Here is a 26,234-nt window from a genome sequence, read left to right as displayed (position 1 = left end):
AGGGTCGCCGTAAATTTTTTTTCACTCTTTTGTTCATAACCCGTCAATGGCAATGTAGGCTCGTTAACGCTTAAGAAATGGCATCGTTCGCACCCGTGGTCATTAATTGTAAACACTATTTTCTCAGCGTGAGTTATGCTTAGAATGTTGGCTTTTGAAAAATGTTCAAAACAATGTCAAGTTAATAAGGTGTGTTTTGCTATAAACATACTTCAAAAGAAACAAAAAGGTTTGTAGAGTTTAAAATGTGAATAGATCCATGTTTAAAAACAAGAATAGGTTGGTAATATCAGTAGCCCCACGAGAGACACAAATTTTGCGGGGTAGAGGGTAGTGGAGCCTTGCATCGCTAAGGTTCTGAAAATTACAAAACAAGTGACAAAAATATATTTTCTCTGACTCTCCACTGAAAATGTTGCGCTCCAAATTCCCAATCCCCCCACAAATAAAGTCGTTTTACAGAGGCTCACGTGCCTGCGTAAATCCCATCAAGGATAGTTAAAGTGACCCAGATCAAAACGCCAGAGCACTTAATAGCCTTATATAGCCTACTCAGCCTAATTATGTGATTAGTCTGAATCTTTATGGAAGTTAGGTGGAGAACCTAAATTACAAAATTGCTTTAAAGGATGTTTTAAATACATTCGAACATTTTGAAGAAAACTACCAAATTGAAAGAGTAGGCTATCATGAAATAAAGAAATATTTGTTTATAAAGCATTTGACAAACCAAATCAACGAACCAAAAATAAAGCTAAATGATTTTACAATCGAATTACCTAGACTGGAAAATGCCTGGTTGTATAAAAAAAAAAAAAAGTTGGAAGAAAGACGTAACAGAAGCGTAAGAGTGGAATTCTTGAGTCTTTTTAAATTAAAAAGTGTCAACTGAAAGTAAGAAGCAACATTAAAAGTTTAAACGAAAAGAAATAATTCCATATATTAGGGGGGGGACTGCCCCTACCTCAACCCTCACTTTTTATACAAAAGTCATAATGTTCTTTAAGGAAAATACTTATCATTCACGTTCATTGGCCATTCTGCTTCATGATTCGCTCTTAAAGATAAGGGGTAAAAAAAAAAAAAAAATCAAATTTCGCGTAAAGACCGAGGGATGAGGAGGAGGCAGTTCCCCTTATATAAAGAATAATCTCTGTTCGTTTCGACTTTTGATGTTGCTCCTTGCTTTCACTTAAAAAAAATTAATTTAATTTCCAACCATTTTTTCAAATCATGCCAGGACAACCCCCCCCCCCCTGACTGAAATTTCCCTTGGAAAATTCACTAAAAAATGTTCCTCCCCACAGAAAGTTCTTGCAGGGAAAAAATCCTCCCCCGGAGAAAATTCCCCGCGAGCAATTTTCCCTACATTTCCCAATGACAGATGCCACATGTAAATAATGACAAATTATATAGCTTACAGTCGTTTCCCCATAGATCGTGGGGGACTATGTCATCCCTGAATGCATATCTCTTGGAGTTTTCAACTGCGCTGAATCAAATGGCTATCCAAAAATATTGATCGGATGTCATTGGGGACGTGGGAGGGGGATAGCTGCCCTCCAGTCTTTTTCGTCACCTAAAAAGGGCACTAGAACTTCCGTTATAATAAACGCTTTTCCGACATTCTAGGACTATCGGTTCGATACGATCACCCCTTGTGAAAAAAAAACGAAAACAAAAAACAAACAAATTAACCTGAATCTGTTGTCTTTCTTCTGATATAAAATAACAAACTTCCACATTTCTGTGGATAGGAGCTTGAAACTTTTACAGTAGGGTTCTCTGACCCTATCTTGACGGTGTGATTTATTAAGATTGCTTGCCTTTTTTTGGAGGGTGTTTTTCCCTTCATTCAAGATCAGGAAATTTTTCTCAGGCTGGTAGGTTTTAAGAATAATATTGAAATTAAAGAATTTTATATATTTGGAATCAGCTTAAAAAGCTAATTTTTTGATAAGACAATTATTATCAAACTCTCTTTTTTTAGATTTTCGGTTACTATTGGGCTGATTCACTCCTTACTTACAGTTCGTTACCACGACCTCTTTAATAACACTGCCAATTATTATTGCAATTGTACGTGCTAAAATAAAGACGAGGATCTTATGTTGTTATCCAGTCACGTTCTTAAGACTGGGAAACCCTTGTCGCATTCAAAGTATAACTGCTTGTCACAGTATCAAGTTTCAATTAATCTAGGAAAATAACTGTGGGACCATAAACTCAACTGTTATTGTTTGCATCGAAAAATAGGATGAATTCAAGTGGTCCTTTGAGAGCTTCTGTCAAGGAGTTCCCATAATTTCCTTGTTGATCAAGGGGTATAGAGAAAGAGATCTAGAAAATTGAGGAAGTGATAAAACAGGCATCAAAACCTTTGACCATTGCTTTATACGAGGCTCTTAGCCAAATGTCGATCCGGTCTGTCAAATTATTTCCTCATATTTTTTTTTTCGTTTTCTAGCCTTTAGCCCACATTAAGAGTAAAATCTACTTGGCCGGAACGGTGCTGCTAAGGAAAAATGTATAAGGTATTATTTGGTCTTTCTGAAACGAGGTGCAAGTCCAGATCCCTGAAATGACGGCACTGGAACGATAGGTTTATCAAATTTGGTACTTGTCTGTACATATCGTTCCTAACTTTTAGTGATTTTGTTAATATATTATATTTTGGTATATTCCATTAGGATTAACCATTAGGCAAACCGATTTTTGTCTTACAGAGCGTAATTCGTTAGTGTTTCGTTTAAAAGAGAAGTACCTCAAATTTTTATTTAGGTTTACCATAACGAGTAATATCTTGTTGTTCTGTTTGCAAAAATATACTTTTCTCTCCTTTCCACTCCGTGGAGCTTTGCGGGAGGGTATAGGATAATCTATGTATGTATGTGCTATGTTTGAAAACGTAAATATTCATCTGAATAACTGCCATTTTATAGGTTTTTCCTGTGGAAGTATTCTTTTCACTGTTCAGTGACTAAATCCTCTAAGATTTACATAAATACTAATGATTGTTTTTTCGCAGATACTTTCTTAAAAGTAGTTAAGCCCAGTCCTCCCATTTTCCAGTGTCTTATAATACATCTCGTCATATAAGATCATAATAATAATATTATTTAAAGATATAATAATCATAATAATAAAGAAAATTAACTTTGTTAGCAAAAACTAAAAAAAAGACAAGCTTGGTTTTGGAAAACCAAAACAGAATAAGCAACCAGATGCGTATGTAATGGGGGGTTCAGGCCCACACTTTCTTCTAGACGATTAAACCTTTCATTTCTTTTTATGTTTGGTACAATTCGTGCATTTTTATCTTTTCATTGAAGTTGTGCCCCTTTACAGAACGGAATTCCGAATAAGTATTCATATGGAAACAGTGACATGCTCCAAAAAAATTAACACCACTTGAAAGTCTGCCTTGAAAAGCTGCATACCGACAAATCTTGGATCCAGGGAAGAGTCTGGATGCGCAACAAGTACAAAAAGGCTGCCACGGATTTGGACCCGTGGTTTCAAACCATGATGAAAAACGTCCGAAAGGTATTTTAAAAAATTTGGACAAACAATATTCTTGAATTTAGGACTTACAAACACTAATCTGATGTTGGATTTCAAATAAGCAAAACATCTCGATGCGTACCTTGTTAAGGAGATCGAAAAATACTCTCGATTTTGTACAATTTAATGTTTCGTCATCGGTCTTAGTGGAAGGTCTTAAATTAAAATCTATATGCATTAATCTCTTCTCTACATTTATTCATTTATTGCATTTTACAAAACCTGTTTGGAAGGATTTTGTTTCGTAATCAATTTAAGTTTGTAAACAGTTTCTAGTTTTTAGTGTCTTCTTACTACTTCAGAAAGTTTCAACCAAATAAAACCTAGCTGGTGTGTGTATCAGAAGGTTCAGAGAAATAATAGCTTTTATTTGATTTTCCCATGGCGAGATGACCAAACTTCTCAAAACTGTTAGAAATAATTCAATTAACCAAATTAGAATTATTGGAGTAACAAGGATATTTTCCTTCTACCCCAAAATAAAAAGGTAAAGGATACGGCATTAGACTTTACAGTCCGTACCGGCGGTGCTGATCTCCGTTTCTTGGCCCTTCAGCCAGGAAGTGCAATGGGGGGGCTGGGGGCCAGCCATCCTGTGCTTTCGCACACCCTTCCTGTTTACCTTCCCCAGATTTCTCCAGGTACCCATTTAGAGCTGGGTCGACTCTGGCTAAGCTTACAGAGTCACGCCACTGACCCCCGTCCCAAACTGAAGAATTGGGTACACCGGGATTCGAACCCGCATCCTCTCAGACAAGGGATCCCGAATCCAGCGCACCAACCCACTCGGCCATAGTAAAATATTACTATTTAAAAACTAAAGAATTAAATAAAAATAAGTTTTAATCCAGGCTTCTTTGAAGTATTGATGGCTGGTTTTTACCTTTTCTGTATTGACTGAAGCTCATTAATTTGGATTAGAATAGATTCTAGCACTCATTTCCCAAAGCGGGGTTAGGCTACAGATCTCATCCTGAAATTGGTGAGCATGCTTTAAAGTTACCCTTAGGCAAATTGTAGTAGAAACATACATTATCCAGGCAATTCTTCACATAGACTACTTTACTAGAAATAAAAAGGAGGAGGAATACTCAGTGTCTATGACCCTGTCTTATGAAATTGATTGAGGATCTGTTAGCTAAACCCATCAATGTAGATTTAAATTAGTTGGCTAAGTCTTATATTTCAATGATTTAGCAGAAAATAATAAAGCTACTGGAGTTATTCCAATTGGAACTAAAAACTACAAAATTATGTGTTCTAAAGTATTATTGAAGAATGAGCAAGTCACTTATTGACCTTGGGAGCCAGGCGTATGGGCTAGAGTTTTTTCAGGGGGGTGGGGTGAAAACGGCAAATAACAGGTGAATTATTCGCTCCTCAGTATTTGACCAAAAATACTACTATATCAGAAACACTTTATGAGACGTGAAAGTGTATTTCATATCAATGCTGAAACACGCCCCCTTTTTTGATCTGACATTTCGGTGTTTTTGTAATATTTTAGCTTTCTTAATATCCATGGCATAATCCCAGACAGTTTGTAAAAAAATCGGATAAAAATTAGTCGATAAATCTAAAGGCTTAACATTGTAGGCCGTATATAAATAGGGCAGGGCAAGATTGTTGATGATGAGGCAGAAACTCTTCGTTATGTTCTGCTGCTAGTCATTACCAGATCATAAAGAAAGGAAACAAGTAGCACGAAGAGTACTGTTTGCAGACGAGCTGGTAGATGATGTTGGATGATTCTGTGTTTTTTGCTCACTGCATGTAAGCAAGTCACCGGAGCCGACATTTTGAGCAAACTGCGGGTGTACTGTGATCATGCGCATTCTATGACTCTAACTCTTTTAGATGAAACCATGGGGGTGAAATACTTCGCAAATGCCGGCTTAATTAGTGTTCTTTTCTTTCTTCGATTAAAGAATGTCCAATGTAACATTGTCGCTAATCGGAATGATTTAAAGACGCACGCTAAAATTAAATGACAAACAACACCTGATTAGGATCAAACCTTATCTCCTATGAACGACTAAGTCGAAAACTGCGAAGGAAGTTTACAAATTGTTTCCAAAAAGAGGATTTCAGTAGGTGGAGGACTAATTGAAAGACTTGGTTGAATACCAGATTTAACTGTCGGATTTAGCTTCAATAAAGGGTTTGAAAATATTTATTTTCTCTAACATCTCAATGAACACCGTTTAAAAACCAGTTTATACCCCTTCCAAACACTGACGGCTATAACTTCATTAAGATTAGACCTCAAACACACAGTGATATACAAAATGTATACAAACAAAATGGGAAAATTGAAATATCAAATTGGTATTTTGTGTCATTTATCTCTAGATCCGAGTAATAATTTTATCCAAATTCTCTCTTATCATTTTACATAGTCTAAATTTCATGGAATATTTCCCGACTAAGAGCTGAATTTCAACTGTCAAAAGCAGTTGAAATTCACTGGGTGCATATGCTTGTTATTATTTATGTTTGTTTTTTTAATGTATAAATTTTGTCACTTTTCAACTTTTTTTTCAAATATCGTTAAAAGTAGCTCGGAGTGTCCATCTTAGAATAGCAACTTTATATATTATATTCGTTTTATTTCCTTTTTTAAGAGTATCATATCTATAATATCCTTCCTCTCTGGTAATACACATTACTTTATTACACTACAATAGCATAATTTATTTGAAAAAAATGATAGTATTTATTGTGATTCTTAATGTGTATACTAGTACTTTTTTGACATGTAGGAAAAATAACACATTTACAAAATAAATGAAAACTAGATCAGAAATAGAGCAAAAGCTTTAAGGAATAATAACCAAAAATAACAAACAAGTTTTGTGCCCGTATTCCCCATCCTGGAAGTTTCATATATTCATTATATATCCTCTAATTTGTTGTAATTCATTTTATACAATATCTATTTATTCTAGTCCCCCCCCCTGCCGAAAAAAATTATATTTGACTTTTCCAAATTCTATTTGGAACAGTTCTTTTATTTCCTATTAGACTTCTACAGCCTGGAGTGTATCTGAAAAGGATTCAATTACATTTATTATAATTTTCAATCATAACAGCAAATAAAGACCATGAAGATTAGCCTTGGGATTAACTGATCTATGTAGCCTGTTATATTACGGATGAATGAAGCGTTCGATTTACAATGTAACAATAACCACATGTTGAACTATCATTTAAAAGTCGTCATGCCATTGTTCGCTATATTGACCCTTCATCCTCAAGGATCACAATACTAGCCCCAATTGTCCCCGAAAAACATACTCATCGGGGGGTTACTGTGTATGAGTAAACCCGCATTGAAGTGTCGCCCCCCTGTATACAGTAGCAAAGGGCGACCTATAGTTGACAAGTTGCAAAGGAATGCAGACCTATTCATAGTTCTTTTTTTGAAAAGATGATACATTGAATGAAGAGGTTTATCTGATGTGTCGTCTGAAAGAACTCGTCGCGAGACTCGGAATTTTTCAAGTTGTTTCCCCAGCTCCTATTGACAGGTAGGATGGATCTTCTGTGTAACTCGAGAAGTGTGCCGTAATACCGCTATACCTCTTAAGGTTCATCTTAAGGATTGGTGAGGATTATAACCAACCAGGCATGGCCTTTGAGAAGGACTAAAACGTGGTACATAAATAAGCTTTTAAACCCGTGGGTATAAATCTAAGGCAAATAAGGATAATTATTTCTTATGTAGGATTCTCATTGTGAGTTAATGTAGCTGAAATGACTGACAAATGTGATTGTATGACAAAGAAGTAAAAGCAAAGCATTAAATATTCGTTTTTTGGCATTAATAGCAAAATCAGCATTTAAAAATGTAACAATGTAGGCTTTTAAAAGCAAAAATGTATGTGAAACTCATTAACCTGTAATTTGTTTTTCTTTTTTAGTATATAATAGGGTCTTTGTTAAGGGGAGCAAAAATGGGGCCATGCCCCTTTCCCTCTCATGGGAAAGATCAATGAGATATATCGGTGCAACAGCATTTTTCCCTAATTGCTTAAAAATAGTCATTTACGCGGTTTTGATTTCCCTGCAGGAAATCGCGAAAATTAAACCCCCCTCACTCCGACTTGAAACAGAAACAGCGAAACAAAACACCCTATGGAAATCAGTTTGTTATAGAATTCGAGAAACATATATATTTCTATCTGTATTTGGTTAGCCCAATTCCTCAACAATTAACAACAACAATCTTCAGAGATAGGACTGATACGCTTAGGCGTATCTAGCAAAGCCGTTTCCAGGAGGGAGGGGTTGCAGGGCTTGAACCTCCTGAAATTTTTGTCCAACTGGTGAAAACGTAACAAATACACACATAAACAAATATTTTGACGCGTTCTTTTTTTGTAACCACCCCCTCTTCGAGAAAATAATGCACCCCTCCCCTACAAAAAAACAACAAAAATCCTAGATGCGCCCTTGTGTACAAGGCTAATCATTTTCAAAGGATTAGAGCAGAGATGGTTTGAGTGCACTTCTTCTCTAAAAATTATTTGAATTTCTTCTTTCCTCCATAGGTTTTCTGATACAGCGACGTTGCAAATACGAGTCCTCAAAATAAAGTTTACGAGTCTTCAACCTACAATTTCAGTGTCTCAACCCCTCTAATAAGGGAGGAGGAATCCCTCCTCTAATGTGCTCATTCATTCAGAAAAAATGTAGTGATAAAGTTACTGCACGAAGTCTGGCGATTTCACGGAAGTTTTATCAATTTTCACCATTTTTTTTCCAAAATATTAACTTTGATCGGGAAGACTGACCAGCCAATCACCAAAAATCATTTCCCCCCTAGCAAAATACAAAATATTATGGCTTGTTTATCATTCTATCTTTATACGAAGGTTGTTATCTTCGTCTATATTTTTCGCCGAAACATGTAGATTTGTTAATGCTTTAACATGGTTCTAAAATATCTTCGATAAGTCAACCATTTCCTGTCAAGGGGGACAAGAGAAAAAGTCCCTTACGACAAACTGTCTTTAACAATGTTCAGAAGCTGACTGAGACTGACCCTCAGCTCCGTTTTAGAAAGGGAAAGTAAATCCTCACCGGACACATCACAGCACCAAGTTAATTTAATATATTAGTGAATGATAACTTAACATGGTCGACCACACAGTTAGTTAAAACATGAGACAAAAAGTGAAATAGACAAGCAGTGCTACTACCACAGAAGAGACCAATAATTAATACGGATGAAATAGCGAGTAAGAAGTCATGCAATTCGCAAATCAGGGAATATGCAAATAGTATGTAACCGGATAGGATTTTGAATTGATAGTTTTCCGGCAACCAAGAAACTGGTTAGTTTCCTGTAATATTTTTAATTGAAAACGGAGTGAACCGGGATGCAGAAAAAAGTTAAAGAAATTAATTAAACGTTTCTCGATATTTATGCGTTTACATTAAAAGTGTAAAAGTATTTTTGAGTGTCAGAAGAATTGTTGTCCAAAATCAAAAGACGTTCGCTCTTAAAGCTGGATTCAAGTTAAATGCGTCATATCACGTATCAGCCCAGCTGCGTCTATAGGTGACGTAGAAACGGCGCTCAACATATCCGTTTTTAATCATTAACTTTCAAAAAGCAATACCATTTTTAATGCAACCTAGCAATTTCGAATGACAATCGGGGTTTGGAATGCGCCCTCCACAAAGATAGGTCTTCTAGGGGTACCTGTCTAGGGTATGCGTTTGGTTTTGGACGGTCAAGACGTTTATAAAACGAAAATTGGATTTATAAAAAGAATAAAAACGCATCAAAACTTGTTTATATACATTTTCTTTACCTGTTTTGTGAATCAGACAAAAATTGGGAGAGGAGGGGTGTTCAAGTCCAGTAAACCCCCACCCTGGATACGGCCTTGCTGTGAAGTTGTGTAATTATGAACTTTCCTTTTCAATTCCTTTTGTTTCCTATACTGTGTACAATCTGGTCATCTATACACATAATTCCAGCGTAATGATCCATGTTTTCAAGGTTTATCACTTACATAAATTAAACAATAAAGGGTAAAAGGATATTGATTTAGGGTCTCACACATCAACTTATTTCATAGAAGAAGGGCTAAGAATTTCTAGAGGGAGTCACTAATAAAAAAAAAAAAAACACGAATGATATATGAAATAGAAAATGGTAAATGTTTAAATTCCTACTTATTCATGCGATTCAATTAAATTAAAATCTGATTAAATCATTTGCAAAGATAGATCGCCTTCATTTAATCCATTTAAGAAAACGCAGCATATCGGATGTTGTCCAGTAAGAAGGAATCCGAATATTTTGGCTTTGATGGTATACCGGACAAATGGGGCTAAAGGCTACTCTTATCAATCACCATTTAACGCGTGAGCATGACTTCAAAACTCCAGGAATCCTGTATCTTCCTCATTACACACGTCGATGCGCGGAAACTTGGAGAAATGGATTATGTGTAAAATGTAGTAGGGAAGGGACCCAATTAGCCATGACTGAACGTGCTAAACGACTAAACATCAATAAAACAAGAACGCAGAACTAGTGGATGAAAGTAAGCAGAGAATATAGAAGATATTCTGTGTTGCTTCTCGAAACCCATTTTAGGTAAATAAGTGATTGAGACAATTATTCTCCGAGTGGAACAATAGCCTACACTAAATTTGGAATTAAATTTGTAACGAAAATATTTGCTAATAACTTTGACGCAGGAAGATAACAATTGAGATATACAAAATTAAATGAAATATTTTTGCTCTTCCGTAAAATTCAGATTTGCTCAGAGATTATGATAGTTGATAATAAATTATGATACTTTCAAAATGAGAGAAGAATTCAAATCCACAAAACCCTGAATAAAAGTTTTTTTTTACTTTTAAGTAGAATTCAGTATAGTCTCCGATTATTTTTTTTGTGTGTGGGAAGGTGTCCTTCCTAATACTTTTAACCAAAATTTCTCCTATCCTCCTCCTCCTTATACTAGTTTTTCATCTATTGCAATTTTCTGCGCTTAAGAAATATGACAACTTAACAATTTAGAATAATTTTGTTTTTTTTTGTAGCTTTATCACAACAATAAAGTTGCTATTAAGGTTTAATCTTTTGATAAACTGACAGAATCACTGAGATCTAGCAAAGAAAGACTTAGTTTTGTAAAGCAGAAACTTAGTTTTTAAATTTATTGTGCATCATTTCACGGCGAGCCTCACCGTGGATGACAGATGCACAAAAGGGAAACATTCTATTTTTATAGCCATCATGTTATCTTTCCTCCATTGACTTGCGGACATCATGTCATCTATGACAAGTATGACACTTATCAGATCTCAGACCCTGAGAAAAACTAATGCCGCAAATTTTCCAAAATCTGGGAGCATTGTAATAAGAGCTACAAAGAGCCATGCTCCTGAGAGACGCCGAGTCGCGACGCAAGGACGCCTGGGACGTAATAATTTCTCGGCTGCTGTATAAAAATCTGACAACAGGGTGCTTAAATGAGGGCGGCACTTAGTGTCGGCACGGACTTGATATGCATTGTTCCGGTTGTAAGTGATGATAACTTGATCTTTACCAGTTTATCTCCAGTTTTAGTCGAATTGAAACTAATAGTCTGTTGAGGTTTTGAATTTGTTATCTTTGACGGATTTTAGAACCATGCCAGTTAACGATGGCTCGTTTAGAAGGGACACTAGCTTGCTTCCGAGACCTTCAGAGCTGCGCCTCTTAATAATGGGAGATGACCTTAGAATTGCTCAAAGTTTTCCCCAAGATCTTAGGATTATATATATATATATATATATATATATATATATATATATATATATATATATATATATATATATATATATATATATATATATATATATATATATATATATATATATATATATATATATATATATATATATATATATATATATATATATATATATATATATATATATATATATATATATATATATATATATATATATATATATATATATATATATATATATATATATATATACAGCTTTACCCTACAAAAGTATACATGTTATATTATTTGTCATCATCAGATTTCTTCCAAGTCAACCATAAGATATTTTTACTGTTATTGGTAGGTCAAAGTTGCATAAGCTCCTTGGATAGCCTTATGTAATATATTATTAGTTCCTTTACCTCTTACGCAAGTTTTCAAATGATTCAGACACTTTTTTCCAAAGCTCAATTCTATTGAATTTCTTTCTAGTCCTTGATAACCTTACCCTCAATCAGGGTCGTATCCAGGATTCTTTTTTGGGGGGAATGTTTTTTGGGGAGGGGGTTTACAAACAAAAACTTAAAAAACGCATTGAAATTTGGGTATTCGTGCATTATGCGAGAAGTACTCGAGAAGGGAAGTTTGGTTAATGCTAATGAAATAAAACTAAATATGATGAAAATACCAAAAAAAATTTATATGCATTTTTGCTACGTTTTTACGAGTTGTCCTGACATTTCAGGGGAGGGGTTCAAACCCCGCTCCTAGATATAGTCTTACCCTCGATAATCATAGATTCAAAAACTTTAAGAAAAAATTACAATAAGGTATTTTATGCTAATTCAATGAGTACCGTCAGTCTCAAGCAAGAAGGAAGTTTACTTTACTAATAGGTCTAATACACGCTAGTATTTATGTCACCAATAATTAAATTTTTTAATATTCTTCGCCGTAAAATCCTATTCACAATAAGATTTGTTCATACGGAGTTTTAACTAGCACTAATTTGAGCCAATCAGATTTTTCATGGAATTTGCTTAGTCGCTGAAAAATTACACAAAAATTCAGATCGGCTCAAATTAGAGCTAGCTAAATCCTGGTAATAGTAAAATCTATATTTGGAAAGAAAACTCAGAACTTTACCAGGAGGAGTGGTATTAATGAATAACAAAAGGAGACTTTCCATATCATTAGTTGAACAAGATGGACATTCTGTAGTTGCCCCCTCCCTCCCTGCCCTCTCCCTTAATCAAAATCGTAAGTAAGAACTTATATTAGAACCACCGTTTTCGAAATTGGACAATTGACCTATCAGAGTTTTGAATTTTCATGTTAAGTATTTTATTTTTCAAAGAACAAGGTATGAAACATATACAGAATGACAGGCCAAAATGTCACAACTTTAAATTTCAATTGAATAATCAATCACTCGAAAACGACTTGAATTTTCCAATGGGCACTTTTCGATCTAAGTGTCTGTCCGACTGATTAATATGGTTGACCACCAGTGTAGACATGTGGGTTGTTTGAATCAAATTACACGGGCAAAATATGTCAAACCTGTTTAGGCAGACATGCCAGCAAAAATAAACATTATTGTTTTGATCCCTTCTTCTTAGGACAAGATATTAGCACAATAAATTTATAGGTCTATTAAAATAGTATTCTAAAATAATTGTTAATATTGGCTTAATTTTTGCTTTAAAACATTTCGTTTTTTATGTTCGGCTTATTGGAATTTAATTTTTACAATTGATAGCTTAGACTGTTTGAAAAATACAAATTGGAAAACAGAGTAGTCTAAATTCAGTGAGTGCTTAGGGCATTTCTACGTTGAATGTTTTTTAATTTATTTTTGTTTTGTCTTATCTTAGTTTTAAATAAAATGCAATCCTTTAATTTGCTTAAAATTGCGATAATTGCTGTTAGTATCGGACTTAATTACCACCCCTCATTTCATTTTTTCAAAACCGATTTATGTTGGGAAAACACACGGGTATTGACAGGTTTGCGAGCAGCTTCGAAACCTTCCGGTTTCCAAACTTCACACAAAATAGCGAAATTTCCACAAGTTTCTCTATATGTCCATCTATTTTTTTACCACCTGTATATTTGTCAGTTTATGTCAGATATCCCCCAGTCCTGAAAAAATGAATAAACTTCTTTGTACAAGCCTGGCTACTCATTGGTAAAAATAAATAATAGGCTTCTCCAAACAACTTAAGCCACAACATAGGATTTGTGACTTAGCTCTGTCACGTAAGTAAGAAAGCCTTTGGGTTCATGCTTCCTCCGCAAAATTATCGAGCTCCACGCAATTTTTCAAATACTTTCTTGTATTTTCAACAGAATTTGTCTATTTTAGACCCCCCCCCTAAAACTATTACGCATATGGGCCTGACACAGCCACAGTATTTTCGGTGCAGAAGAAGCCAGTTTTTGCCCCTTTCTAAAATAAAATAAGAGTAAAGAAAACTTAAAAAAGAGTAACTTACATTATGTAGTTTGAAATAGAGACCACAGGCATTACAAACAGGTTCTCCGTTCGGGTTTCGTCGCCAAAGTGTAGTCATTGTCGTTTTACAATTCGCACAAGTTGTTCCTGCTCTCCTCGCGGCTGACTAAAAAAATATACGTTTTGTTAGGCAACTTTCAAATTCCACTTTCAAATTCCCACGAGCATTCTGTCATATCAAAAAAGGTACTTGTGTATTATTCAGAACACACTCAATAAGTGAAGTAAGGTTCTTTCGTAAAACAAACTACGATGCAGTTTAGGTTAGGTTCTTCCTCGTAAGAGTATAAAGTCATGCTATGTCCATTGAGGCACAGTTTTGTTGTGTTCCCTTATCCTGAAAAAAATATAATTACCTCTTTTTCAGTCTTTGGGAAATTCCAAATCTTCATTTCAAAATCCATGCTCAGACACCATCTTCTATCATTATGCGTAGCAAACTAAACTGAATATGTTCTGAATTGAATTGAATCAAATGAATAATGAACAAATGCAAATATTTAATTAAAATCTACCTGCATCGTAGTTTGTTTCACAAAAGAACCTAACTTCATTTATTGAGTGTGTTCACAAGTACCAAAAAAAATTTCCATGTCACAATGTTCAAGCGACTTTCCAGAGTCCTTACGAAAAATACGATTTTTTGGAGAAATTTGGAGGAAACAAACTCGAAGTTAGAAACCAAATTGAAAATTTACGCACAGTTTCAAAATGCTCCTCCATGACGCATAAAATGGTTTCAATAGAAGAACTCAATAAATTTTATCCTGCATAATTTCGGCAAATTCAGGTATCAGTGAAATATTGTCGCTAGGCTGTACCCCTTCTGCCTATACCTCTTATAAAATTCAGTCACCATATAATCTACCTTCGTGGCAGTAACGGAGGCTCCAATCCCTTATCTCACGATTCTGGTAGACTAAGTGATCCCACAATATTAAACATTGAGAGCCTGAATGTGAGAATTGCCCTGTTGCCGTGTCTCCTTACTTCCTCCAGCTTCCACGATATCACAGTTTAGTCCTACATGTTACAAGGTAATCTCTCAGACTCCTTAATTGTTAAATTACGCCCATAAACCCTCTCATTTCGGGGACGACGCAAAGGTAACGGGTCCATATCTCGCGACCCTGTTTATTTTAAAGATAATAGTCTCCCAGTATCATCCCTAAGATTCTGATTGTGGCGATTAGTTTAAATGAATTTGTTGTTGTAGATTGATTTTAATCCGTTCCTGTTTATCAGCACCTTATCCAGAAAGCATAAAACGTGGCTCAGTAGGAAGGAAGTGTCAACAGGAGATTCGCTTGTGCATCCTAAGATACATGCAAAAAAATGATAATGAAAAAAGCACGAGGAATGCATCATTCAACCCACTATATCTTTTTTTTAGCATCATGCGGTCTGAACCTGCAAATTAGTGGTGATATAAAAACTCAGATTTAAAGCGGTCAGATTGCTACCCTGGCCAACATAGAACATAGTAACCTGTTATTAACACTTCTTATATGCATAAATAAAACCTAAGAATGTATTAACTTATTATTACTTTTTTGGGAGTGAGGTATGCACTAGAAAGATTGAAAATTACTATACTGGATTCTGACATATTTGAAGAAAATAGCCACCTCGAAATTAAAAATATATTGTTTAGTATTTCCATTAACTTTAATTATTAAAAATCGTGCTTGACATGTATATTGTTTTTGTGAGGTGCTATTTTTCCGCTTATATTTAATCTCCATTACAAACGAAGCTATTAAACGTTGGTGATTGTAATCAGCAACGAAATTCACAGAACAATCTCGGTTTCTATGTCTGGAATGAACACGAACACGAAGGGTAAACACTAGCTATTTTTCAGGGAGCTGATGTTTGATCTTAAAACTACCAATACGTTTAGTGAAATTTAGCCTTCCATGGCTATGGCAGTAGCATAAACAGCAAATCATGGCCCAGCAAAATTTTTCTAACACTCTTTCAAAGAAACTGTTAAGAGAAAAAAAAATCCAACTGACGTTAATGCGGACACAACATCTATTATACGCATTTAGGAGAACACTGTTCCTTAATTATGAAGACACATTCTTTAGAATAGTAAGAATGAACTGTATGAATGAGACTGAAACTGTGATCGTCAAAAACCCTTAACAGAAAATTTGCTGTCACTCATATTGAAAATACCGAAGATCATATTTTTTGCATGAGTTACACTGACAAGTCACTTTATTCTAACGCCTTTGGATCTCTTAGGGATTCACTCCTAAGAACTATTTACAGATTTGACAGAATGTTTTTTTTACGAAAATAAATTTTTGAGAATTTCAAAAAGAGCCTGAAGCCAATGAAGCATGACACGTTATTGAATCAAAATTGAAGTACGCCATTGAAATCGGCATCGTCACAAACTGATTGACCGAAGGTTTACTGCCCCTGCCTTAAAACGAAGATCATCTTATTTCACATGAATATCTGTAGCTTGTCCGCTTTTTCCCTACACAGTAGCCGCTAGAAGGAAAATTAGCTTTTCAATTAGTTTCTTGCAACATTTTTAAACAAACACGAGCAAAAATTATTTTTTTTAAACAGTTTTCCTGATGGAAAAAAAAGTTGAAGTCGAAACTTAAAATGAACACAAACTACTGCTTTGCAGCCTATGTAATATATATCTGTAAATATATTACAGATAACCCGATTATATTTATAGAATTATCCAAAACCAGAGCTTCACTGAAAACACAAAGGCCTCGTGTAAAAAATACGGATGTTGTCATAGGAGCCTAAAAGGCATTGAGTAATTTACCTATAGAAAATATCAGGCTAATCTGTAAGGTTTTCAATAGCGTGAATATGGATCAACCTATCCATGATATCAATAAATTTAGCATAAAACTTAAATTGTCATAAAAACATAAACAGAAAAAAAATATTGCTTCAATAGTCAGAAAGTCATTGATGACCATGCAAAAATAACAGACCCGATACACGGGTTGACAAACAACTCGAACTCTGTTTCGACAAACTCGAACACTATTTCAACAAAGCACTGTAAATGGGCTAAAAATGGTGCAATAACAAAAAAAAGAGCATTTTCTTACAGTTGTCTGCTATCACAAATGAAGAAAAATTCTGGTTTAAAAATTGTTATAAAAATTCTGATGCTGAATGCAAAAAAATATACATAACAATTCAAAAACAAAAAGAATATCGAATTTTGAGCTCTCTAGTCTCTCCATTATTGACTAAACACCGAAATAAAAGCAAACGACCAAACAATTTTACTTTTCATAAAAATGGGTAGTGAAAAATGATTTACAGAAAAATCTAGTTTTCGGAGTGACAGACTTATCAATTAAACGCATCAACCAAAAAAAGGAAGCAACATAACAACTAAGTTTCAATGAAAAAGAAGGTACTGAAAAAAGGCTTGCAAATAGATTTGGCTTCACATTAAAGAATTCCATTTAAATTCCCAATAAATAGCGAGTTAAATCACTCGTTTTAGAATAACGACCACGAATTAAGCAATAAAAGTGTGGAACGAAACTGACACGACATTTTTCAAACAAGCCTCAATGGAAAATTCTATAGGACATTCAAAAGCATAATTTATAGGAGTTGCATTGACTCTAACAACTTGGCAAAAGGCACAGAGGGGTGTATAAATGTTCAATATTCAAATTTCATGACACAAAACCCTTTCCCTAAATTATTAAATCACGACAGATGCAAAATTGTATTTTATGGGTAATCGTATTTCTGGAATTTTGAATAATTGGCGAAAGGTTTAGTTTATCATATTAGTCACCGGAGTGTGTCACAATTACCCCGAGTTAGATACCTAATAGTTACACCACAGGTAGCTTCAGTGGGCCCTTAGACTATATACCCTATGATAAATCAAAAGACAGTCGCGACAACCCCCGTTGTGTCAAGGTAGCAAGAACCCTGCTAAACTCTACAGGTATACTGGCAGCTAGTAGCAATATACGGGCGCCTTAACCTAACAATTAAGGAAAGTCAGGTTTTCGATGAAAATTGTCCTTTCGGGTGATCATTAGCGCCCCAAACTGGTAATTACACATTCTATGACCGTGACAGATTTAAAATTTTGACAGGCGAAATAATAGCAATTGCCACCACGTTTATGGAAAATTTGACTCCTTGTTTGCTTACTCTTGTTTTTAACCCGAAACAATGTGGTAATCAATCCTAAGCTAATGGATTTTAAAGTGACTTTAAAATAATTAATCTGCTTATCATTAGTCAATAAGCTTGATGGTAAAGGTTGGCAAACAGAGTCTGAGCTCTACAGAAATTTGAGATAATATCTGCACTGACGAGTCAGGGGCCATTGGTGACAAGTCTTCTTTTACCAGATTTCTGTATTTAAAACAAGCGAAACAAGAACCATCAAACATTCGCTAAGACCAAAAAGCTCAAAGTGGATGTTGTCAGATTACGAGTAACTAGCCATAAAATAAAAAAAAAATATTAAAATTCAGATGAGTAAATAAATTTAGGGGGTAGGGTGAAAAAACAATTTTCACAGCAGATGAAATTAATAAAGAAGTCTGAATAGCTATTATTCGTGACCTTAGTGTTTTCTACAGGGGTGAGTCTCCCGAATTTTATTGGGGGGAGAGGGGTCCATATCCGGATCGTCAAGTATAGTGTTTTTTCTCGAATTTATTGGGCGATACCCTGGTTTTCTATTACTAGTGAAATATCTTTAATCGGGTGCTCAAAATCAAAACACACTTCCTGCAAAGTAGTTTTAAATCAGATGCACCCAATACAATCATTGATTCTGGTACATAAATAAGGTCTGCAAAGTTCCTAATGTCTTCTATTTCTTTCATTTGTTCTTGGTCTAACACAACTTTTTTAGATGCAAGCTCGCCTGTAAAATAATAATGAGTCAAACTTTTTTTTAATCTAAGGTTTGTGGTTGTGTTTAACAGGGAAGAACAAAAATTTTTGTTGACTAGTTTTTTTACATCTCTTTTTTGTTCCTGGGACATACTTTAGCCTGTAGAGCCATCCCTGAAAGTTTCATTTTCCTAACCTAAACCCTTTCGAGATAGCAAGAAGTCAATTAACTAGAATTTTACCGATCATTGTTTTATATCTCTTACAAGTACGGTGAGTTAGGTGCTTGCAACTTCAACTTTAACAGAGTTTTGGACGCTTCACGCTTCTACAAGGATTAAAGCATAACTGGTCGATAATTTTTAACTATTTTGAGAATGCTAGAACTACCTCACTTCTTTTTTTTCCTGGTACAAGTGAAATAAATTAAACAAAAAAGCGACGCCTAGATTTGAACGACCACCTACTTCGTTTGACCAGAATTAGCCAGCACACCTTACTTTATTATTGTGTATTAATCTAAGTGGATTGCTTAAATACTTACCAGTCTTCTTTTTGGTTTGATTAGAGGCCTGTTTTGTCCATTCATTTTGTAGTAGAGGCCGCATGCGTTGCATAGATAGTGTCCCGTCCCGTCACGACGCCACAGGGGTGTGGAGGTTGCACCGCAGTTGACACATTCTCGTCCTTCTGCAAAATCAATTTAAATTTATAACAAATACTCGTGAAATACTTAGCGGTAATAAAATAATCGACAGAACAAAAAGCTGCTTCAAGCACGTGCTTCGTAGTTTCAGGTAGACATACATACTTTAAGAGCTAAGTGATTCGATATGGCGTTAACCATCACGCTCAAACGATATAAAAGGCCAAATAGTGGTATTAGGGGCTTTTTTATAAATTGTAAAGTGGTGTTATTGGCATTGGTTGGATCTTAGAAACTTAAATGTTTCCTTTTCAATTTATTCTGATTCAGAATCTGATGTCTACATAATCTCAATTTAGTCTAGTAATTTAAATTTTGCTACAGCTTAGAAATTATTTTTTGGGGTGTGCTTTGGCTAGGAAATCTGAAATAAGTCGTACAAAAGGCACATACACAAGGATATATTGTAGACCGTGGACTAGCATTTTGGCAAGAGGGCTAACTTGAAAGAAACAATAATAAAACCAGCAAACTGTATGAAGATAAGGGAAGTTAAACAGCAATTACATACATTTCAAAATTTCCAGGAGGGCCAGGTTTTGTGGCCCACCTTATCTCTCCTTATACACATGTGTGCGTTACACGTGGTTGTTAATAGTTGAACAAAAAATCACCTCTAGTAGCAATATTGCTAAAATCTCGCGATTGTATTGATTTCCTAATTTGTCTATATAATTTACTTGGTACTTGTCTATTATATAAAACACACTCGAGAAGTGAAGGTTGGTTAATGTTAATGAAAAAAATATGATGAAAATACAATATTTTATTAGTAAAATTGTGACAACTTTAACTTGGAAATGCGCCCCCAGGACGCAGTGTTACACTTCCAAAAACGTTGCTTCTCGCAAAAGGACAGAATCCGTAAGAGTACAATCACTAAAATCCAGCGATTTTTTTGTCATCTGGTGGCAATCCTGTTTATACGTTTCCTCCCCCAAATACACATACAACTCCACTAAATTCCAGTACTTGTCGGCCAATTCGCGTGTATTTTCTGTAGTCATGTGCAGCTCATAAGATTTTTTTGCAGTGTAGAGTAAAAGGACCTGTAGATCGGTGTTGCCGCATAACAGATTCAACCCTTGATCATTAAACTCAGAATTTTGTCTGAAACCAAGACCTACTTAAAAAAAGAAAAGATCCAAAAATTTCTAAGTAAATACTGTTCAGTATATGGATAGATAAAAGACATGTGTTTTCAATAGAATAAAGTAACAATTAACCCTTTATACGTAAGTCGGAACTGCTGTATTTATGGTCTATCAAACCACGCGTCAGCCCTTTACCGCAAACAATACCATTACTGATTATTCCCCCTCTTTCCTAGGTTTGACATTATTTATTTAGCTTAATTTTGAAACTCGTGAATTGACATTCTAACAATTCAAATCATCAAAGTTTTCAGAAGAATAGGACTGATTTTCCATATTGCTTTATAACCAATAAACACTAAGATTGAAATTTAAAAACTGTTACGTAGGCTATACTGTACCTATATTTTTTCAACTATAATGGTACAATATTTGAAATCTATTTCTGGGTTTTGTAACCCCTTTTCCATGAAAATAAAGTTGCGTCAATTCCCAAGAGGAGACGCGCTATACGAATATTTATGGCTTAATTTTAATTTATTCTTATCAGTGAAGGCAGCTTTCTCTCATAAGAGATTCATTTTTTTTCGGGGGGGGGGAGGGTTCCAAAGGATAATGGAACCTAGATCTCCTTCAGTAGGAAATTTCGTATTAAAGGGAAGGATGTTAAATAGAGTGAATTTTTTCAAGTATTATAGCATTTATGATTGAATGTTATCCGAGCATGGCCTTTATAACAGCTTATAATATGTAGTATTATTATAAGTTATTAACATCATTATTATGCATGCTGACAGAACAGTCAAAATCAACAGCAGTCGATTTAGTCACAGGGGACAAGGTCGAATGATTTGAAAAAAAGATAGGCCATGAAGTCATTCAAATCCACATCCTATGGGACAAAAAGTGAAAGTGGACACGGAAGTCACGTGACTTTAAATCCAAAGCTAAATTAGAAATCCCTTATTTCGCAGTCAATGTCTAACATGGCGCTTAGTTGACAGTTTCACATTTATACCTGAAACTAGGTCTTGCCAAGGGGTTGTGTACTACATCAATTGCATGTTATTAACCTAATTTCATTGAATGTTGCTCCGAAAGCTCTTTAAATTGGACAATTTTTAATTGGCTAAAATTTACTTTAAAGTTGCTTTTTTATTCATTTTCAATATGCGTTTTTGTGAAACTTTTCCCCCATTGCTGTAAAAAGGATAATCCTAGAACATATGGGAAAAAGTTAAAGATCTAAAGAATTCAGCCCAAAACTAATGAAATTTTGAAGTAAGTAATGATACCTGTAAAACAAAAATTATGAAGATTCCCTTTTAAGGTCCAAATTGGAATTAGACAATTTTATATCAAACAGTTCGCGGTAACGAACTGTAAGTACAAGTGACCCGGCTCAATAGTAACCGAAACTAAAAAAAACGGGACATTGATACCAATATATACATAATATTTATATATATATATATGTGTGTGTGTGTGTGTGTGTGTTTTACCCATCAAAAGTTACGAGCCTGAGAAAAATTACCTTTTTTCGAAAAAAGGAGAAAATACCCCCTAAAAGTCTTAGAATCCTAATGAAAACATCACCATCAAATTCAGCGTAATAGAGAACCCTGCTGTAGATGTTTCAAGCTCCCTTCAGCAAAAATGTGGAATTTTTTTATTTTTGTCATAAGAAAGATCACGGATGCATGTTTATTTGTTGATATTTTTTTCCAGGGGTGATTGAATCGACCAAGCGGTTCTAGAATGTCGCGAGAGGGCTCAATCTAACGAAAATTAAAAGTTCTAGTTCCCTTTTTAAGTGAACAAAAATATTGGAGGGCAACTATGCCCCTCCCACGCTCATTTTTTACCAAAGTCACAAGATCAAGATTTCGAGATAGCCATTTTGTTCAGCATAGTCGAAAAGTCCAATAACTTTGTCTTTGAGGACAACTTAATTCTCCACATTCCTGGGGGAAGGGCTGCAAGTTATGAAGTTTGCCCATTGTTTACATACAGTATTGGTTATGGGGAAGCATTCAGACGGGATTTTTATGGTGATGGGGGGTTGGATGTTGCGTAGGAGGATCTTTCCATGGAGGAGTTTATCAAGGGGAAGAGAATTTCGATGAAGAGGGCGCTGGATTTTCCAGCAATATTAACAAAAATTATTAACTTAAAGATAAGAAAAACAAGTTTTTTTTTCAACTGACTTCGTATATTAGGGGGTTCGTCAATACCTCGTTCTTTACGCTAAAGTATTTTTAGTAATTTCAAAAGAGCTATTTATTCTCATTAAACGGCCTTTGTGATTCAGGGGTCCTTCTTAAAGAATTGGAACAAAATTCCAATTTTGGTATAAAGAGTATGGACAAGGGGTAAGAGTATGGACAAGAGTATGGACAAGGGGTAAAACATCCTTATATATGCAATAAAATATACGAATATAGAAGTTCGTTACGCAAGTTATTTCGTAAATTACGTATATTTATTACTAATAAAAACACTCGTAAGGAAAATTAAAAATTCTAGTGGCTTTTTAAGAAGCAACCAAAAATTGGAGGGTAACTTGGCCCCTCTCCACCTCTTTGTTCTTAAAATCGTACTATCAAAACTTTGAGAAAGCCATTTTGCCAAAAAAAGCAAAAATCAATATGCAAATTTTGTTTTAATTATTCATGTACGATGAGCCAAAATCAAGACCTGGATTAATTCGAAAACGATCAGAAATTAAATAAAGAAAAAGTTTTTTAACTGAAAGTAAGGAGGGACATAAAAAACGAACAGAAATTATTCTGTATATGAAAAGGACTTTCCCCTCCTCAGCGCCCCGCTCTTTACGCTAAAGTTTGACTCTATCTCACAACTCTACTTTTTAAAACAATAAAAGACTTTAGCGTAAAGAATGGGGCGTTGAGGAGGGGACATACCCTTTCATATACGGAATAATTCCTGTTTGACTTAAGTTTTAATATCGCTCCTTACTTTCAGTTAAAAAAAACTTGTTTTTTTATTTAATAGCTTAATAAAAATGATAAATTCGGTCATTTCTTATGCCTTACATAATTGACTTTCTCTAGTTAAATGGAATTTATCGATCTTGTTTCTACACCTTGCGTTTGCTGGTTTAAAGCTTTTAAATACGTATTATTATCAGTAAAAGCAATATTTTGGCGATTAACTACGGTGCTAATTTGGTGCATTTTAAAATTTCACTGAACATATTACGTGTACAGTTTTTATAAGTACAAAGTTCTGTTAAATCAATTTGTAAGTAGAGTTCTCCAAGCGTTTCTGAGAACTCTGTAAGTAGATATTTAAAGATAATTCTAGAACTCTGGAAGTAAACAGTTCTCAAAACACATTTGAGAACTTTTTAAGTTGAGCTCTCAAAATTTTTTTGAGAATTCTGTGTTCTCAAAACATTTTTGAGAATTCTGTGTTTTCAAATTTTTTTGAGAATTCTGTGTTTTCAAAACATTTTTGAGAGTTCTCCTAAACCATTTTGTGAGTAGTATAATTGTAACTAGAGTAGCAGTAGGCTAATAATGAAATATTTTAAGACCTAAATCCTGAAATCACAGCAAATTTTAGGAAACTACCAAATTATTACAATTTTTTCTAACTGTATTGCAGTTTGAACTGTACATCTAGTACATGTTTATTACTTTAATTCCAAAATCAACCCTACCTCCCCCTACCCCATGGCAAAAATCTTACGCACATGCAAATCATTCATATGAACCAATGCGAAGCGTTTTTACATATATATTTTTGACCATAATAATTCAAAATATAATATTTGAAAATTAAACGGAACATTTTTGGATATGGGACAGACCCATGAACAATTAATGAGAATGACATAAGACCACCCAAATTTACATTTCATTCTTATTTTCATAGCCAATTATTAAGATTTTCTAAGAATTTCTCTCACAATTATCTAATAGTTTATGAGGCAACGGAAGCAGAAGTCAAAACTCGATAGCGTCTAATTTCCTTCCGAATGGTCTAATGCCCACTAGAAAAAACTGATAAAAATACAAAGGAACCTTCAAATTAAAATTTCAACCCAATAAACCACCCATATGTGTGGCCCCCCGTGTCGTTCGCGTGCGATCTATATGGCACGAATTTAAGTGGTTTTATCTCCTATTCCATCAATTCTAGATCATATAGACCCGCATTTCTCAGATTTCATATATGTTGCTTCCGACTAATCTTTACAACAGTGTATATAACTTATACAAACGCACATAATTAAACAGCCAAACGAAGGGCCGTTTATTCCCCTCCCACCCCTGGTAATTAGAAGACTTCTTATTTTTTAATATATTTTTTAGTAGCTATGCTTTTTGAATCATCTAAATTTACCAAGAGCAAAATTGTGTATACAGCTCTTACAATAATTTTTTTTACTTTCGCCTTTTTGCTTTTTTATGATAGGTGTCTGCATAATAAAGAGATGCATATTATGAAGTTTTTTTCATGAATAGAGAGAATAATAATTCCAATAATGGTGCGCATACACCATCTGGTAAAAGTCTTTTGGCTCTTGTTTCTAAAGTTGCTGATATATTGTAAAACCTGATGACCTTCTTAGAAAATGCAACACGTTTGGTGGCAGCCCCGGTGCATCAGTTAAAGAGAGGGGTTTGTCCCCATTAATTTTGAAAGACACCTTTTTCTTGGCTACTTTCATTGAAAATTGGTATTTCCAGGGGGAATAAAAAAAAGGAGCAATTTCGAAAAACAGTCGCCCCACTACATTTCGTGAATTGACACCACTGACCAGTCTGACTGATTAGAGCAACGTCACCAATACCCCCTATCCAAGTTCCAGGTGCTGCTTCTTCTGTTTTGTAAAGAACTTCTTTACCGAATGCTTGTAAGAATTCTGCCGGTAAATTATGCTCGAATGAAATTGCCAAAGAGTGAAATTTGGAAATCTACGGACGCAGTCAATATCTTGTGCCAGACTGTGTCCAACTGCATGAAAACTCTCAAATGTTCAATTTCTGTTCTGAGTCAAAGGAAGATTTGAAACAATTGTTGAAAATCCCTGTAAAAACTGGGGCACAACAGACCTCTTCTAAAAGTAGGTATAGCCTTTCCCTTGCCAAGTACTATTAATTTCTCGTGTTGCAAAGCGTGATATTTGGCTTCCGAGTGCTTTAGCCAAGCCTTTTGTGCTTGACATGGATAGTATGATAAAACCTTCAGAAGGGGACAACAAAAAACATTGAAAACATATTAAAATTTATTCATTTGTATTCTGTCACGCTTTCACGAGCTCAAAAAGACTTTCGGGAGGGGGAGGGGTCAAACTCTGTAACTCCTCTCCTTGGATATGGCCTTGGCTAAAATAATTTTTATTAATTGGAAAATATATTTTTTTTTAATGTTATAAAGTTCTGTACTTCTTACGGGTGTCTTCTAGAAGGGGGTCTCTTCACAGTTCAAAAGACTTTCGGGAGGGGGGGGGGTCAAACTCTGTAACTCCTCTCTTTGGATATGGCCTTGACTAAAATAAATTTTATTAATTGGAATATACTATCTTTTTAATTTTATAAAGTTCTGTACTTCTTACGGGTGTCTTCTAGAAGGGGGTCCCTTCAGAGCTTTCTCTGTAGACAACCTTGAATATCAGAATTCTTTCTAGGCCTTTAAATTTAGGAAAGAAAATGCCTCAATTTAAACAGGATAAAAGGCAGACAGGCGATTAGGAAAAAATA

At 34.8% G+C, this 26,234-nt stretch overlaps 1 protein-coding gene across 3 annotated transcripts in view; it reads right to left on the bottom strand.

The window, feature by feature from the left end:
• The window catches only part of LOC136035366 (GATA-binding factor C-like), a 56,408-nt gene that overhangs the window by 6,976 nt on the left and 23,198 nt on the right, over positions 1-26,234 (bottom strand). For all 3 annotated transcript variants that reach the window (XM_065717123.1, XM_065717125.1, XM_065717124.1), the window contains exons 3-4: positions 19,247-19,392; positions 13,811-13,936 (exon numbers count right to left, since the gene is read on the bottom strand). In XM_065717123.1, the coding sequence (XP_065573195.1) occupies positions 13,811-13,936; positions 19,247-19,392 (272 nt within the window). The remainder of the gene's footprint in view (positions 1-13,810; positions 13,937-19,246; positions 19,393-26,234) is intronic.

Source organism: Artemia franciscana, chromosome 14 (genome assembly GCF_032884065.1).
Source record: "Artemia franciscana chromosome 14, ASM3288406v1, whole genome shotgun sequence".
NCBI lineage: Eukaryota > Metazoa > Arthropoda > Branchiopoda > Anostraca > Artemiidae > Artemia > Artemia franciscana.
The sequence above is the reverse complement of the archived record's forward strand: the minus strand, read 5'-3'. Positions and strand labels throughout refer to the sequence as shown.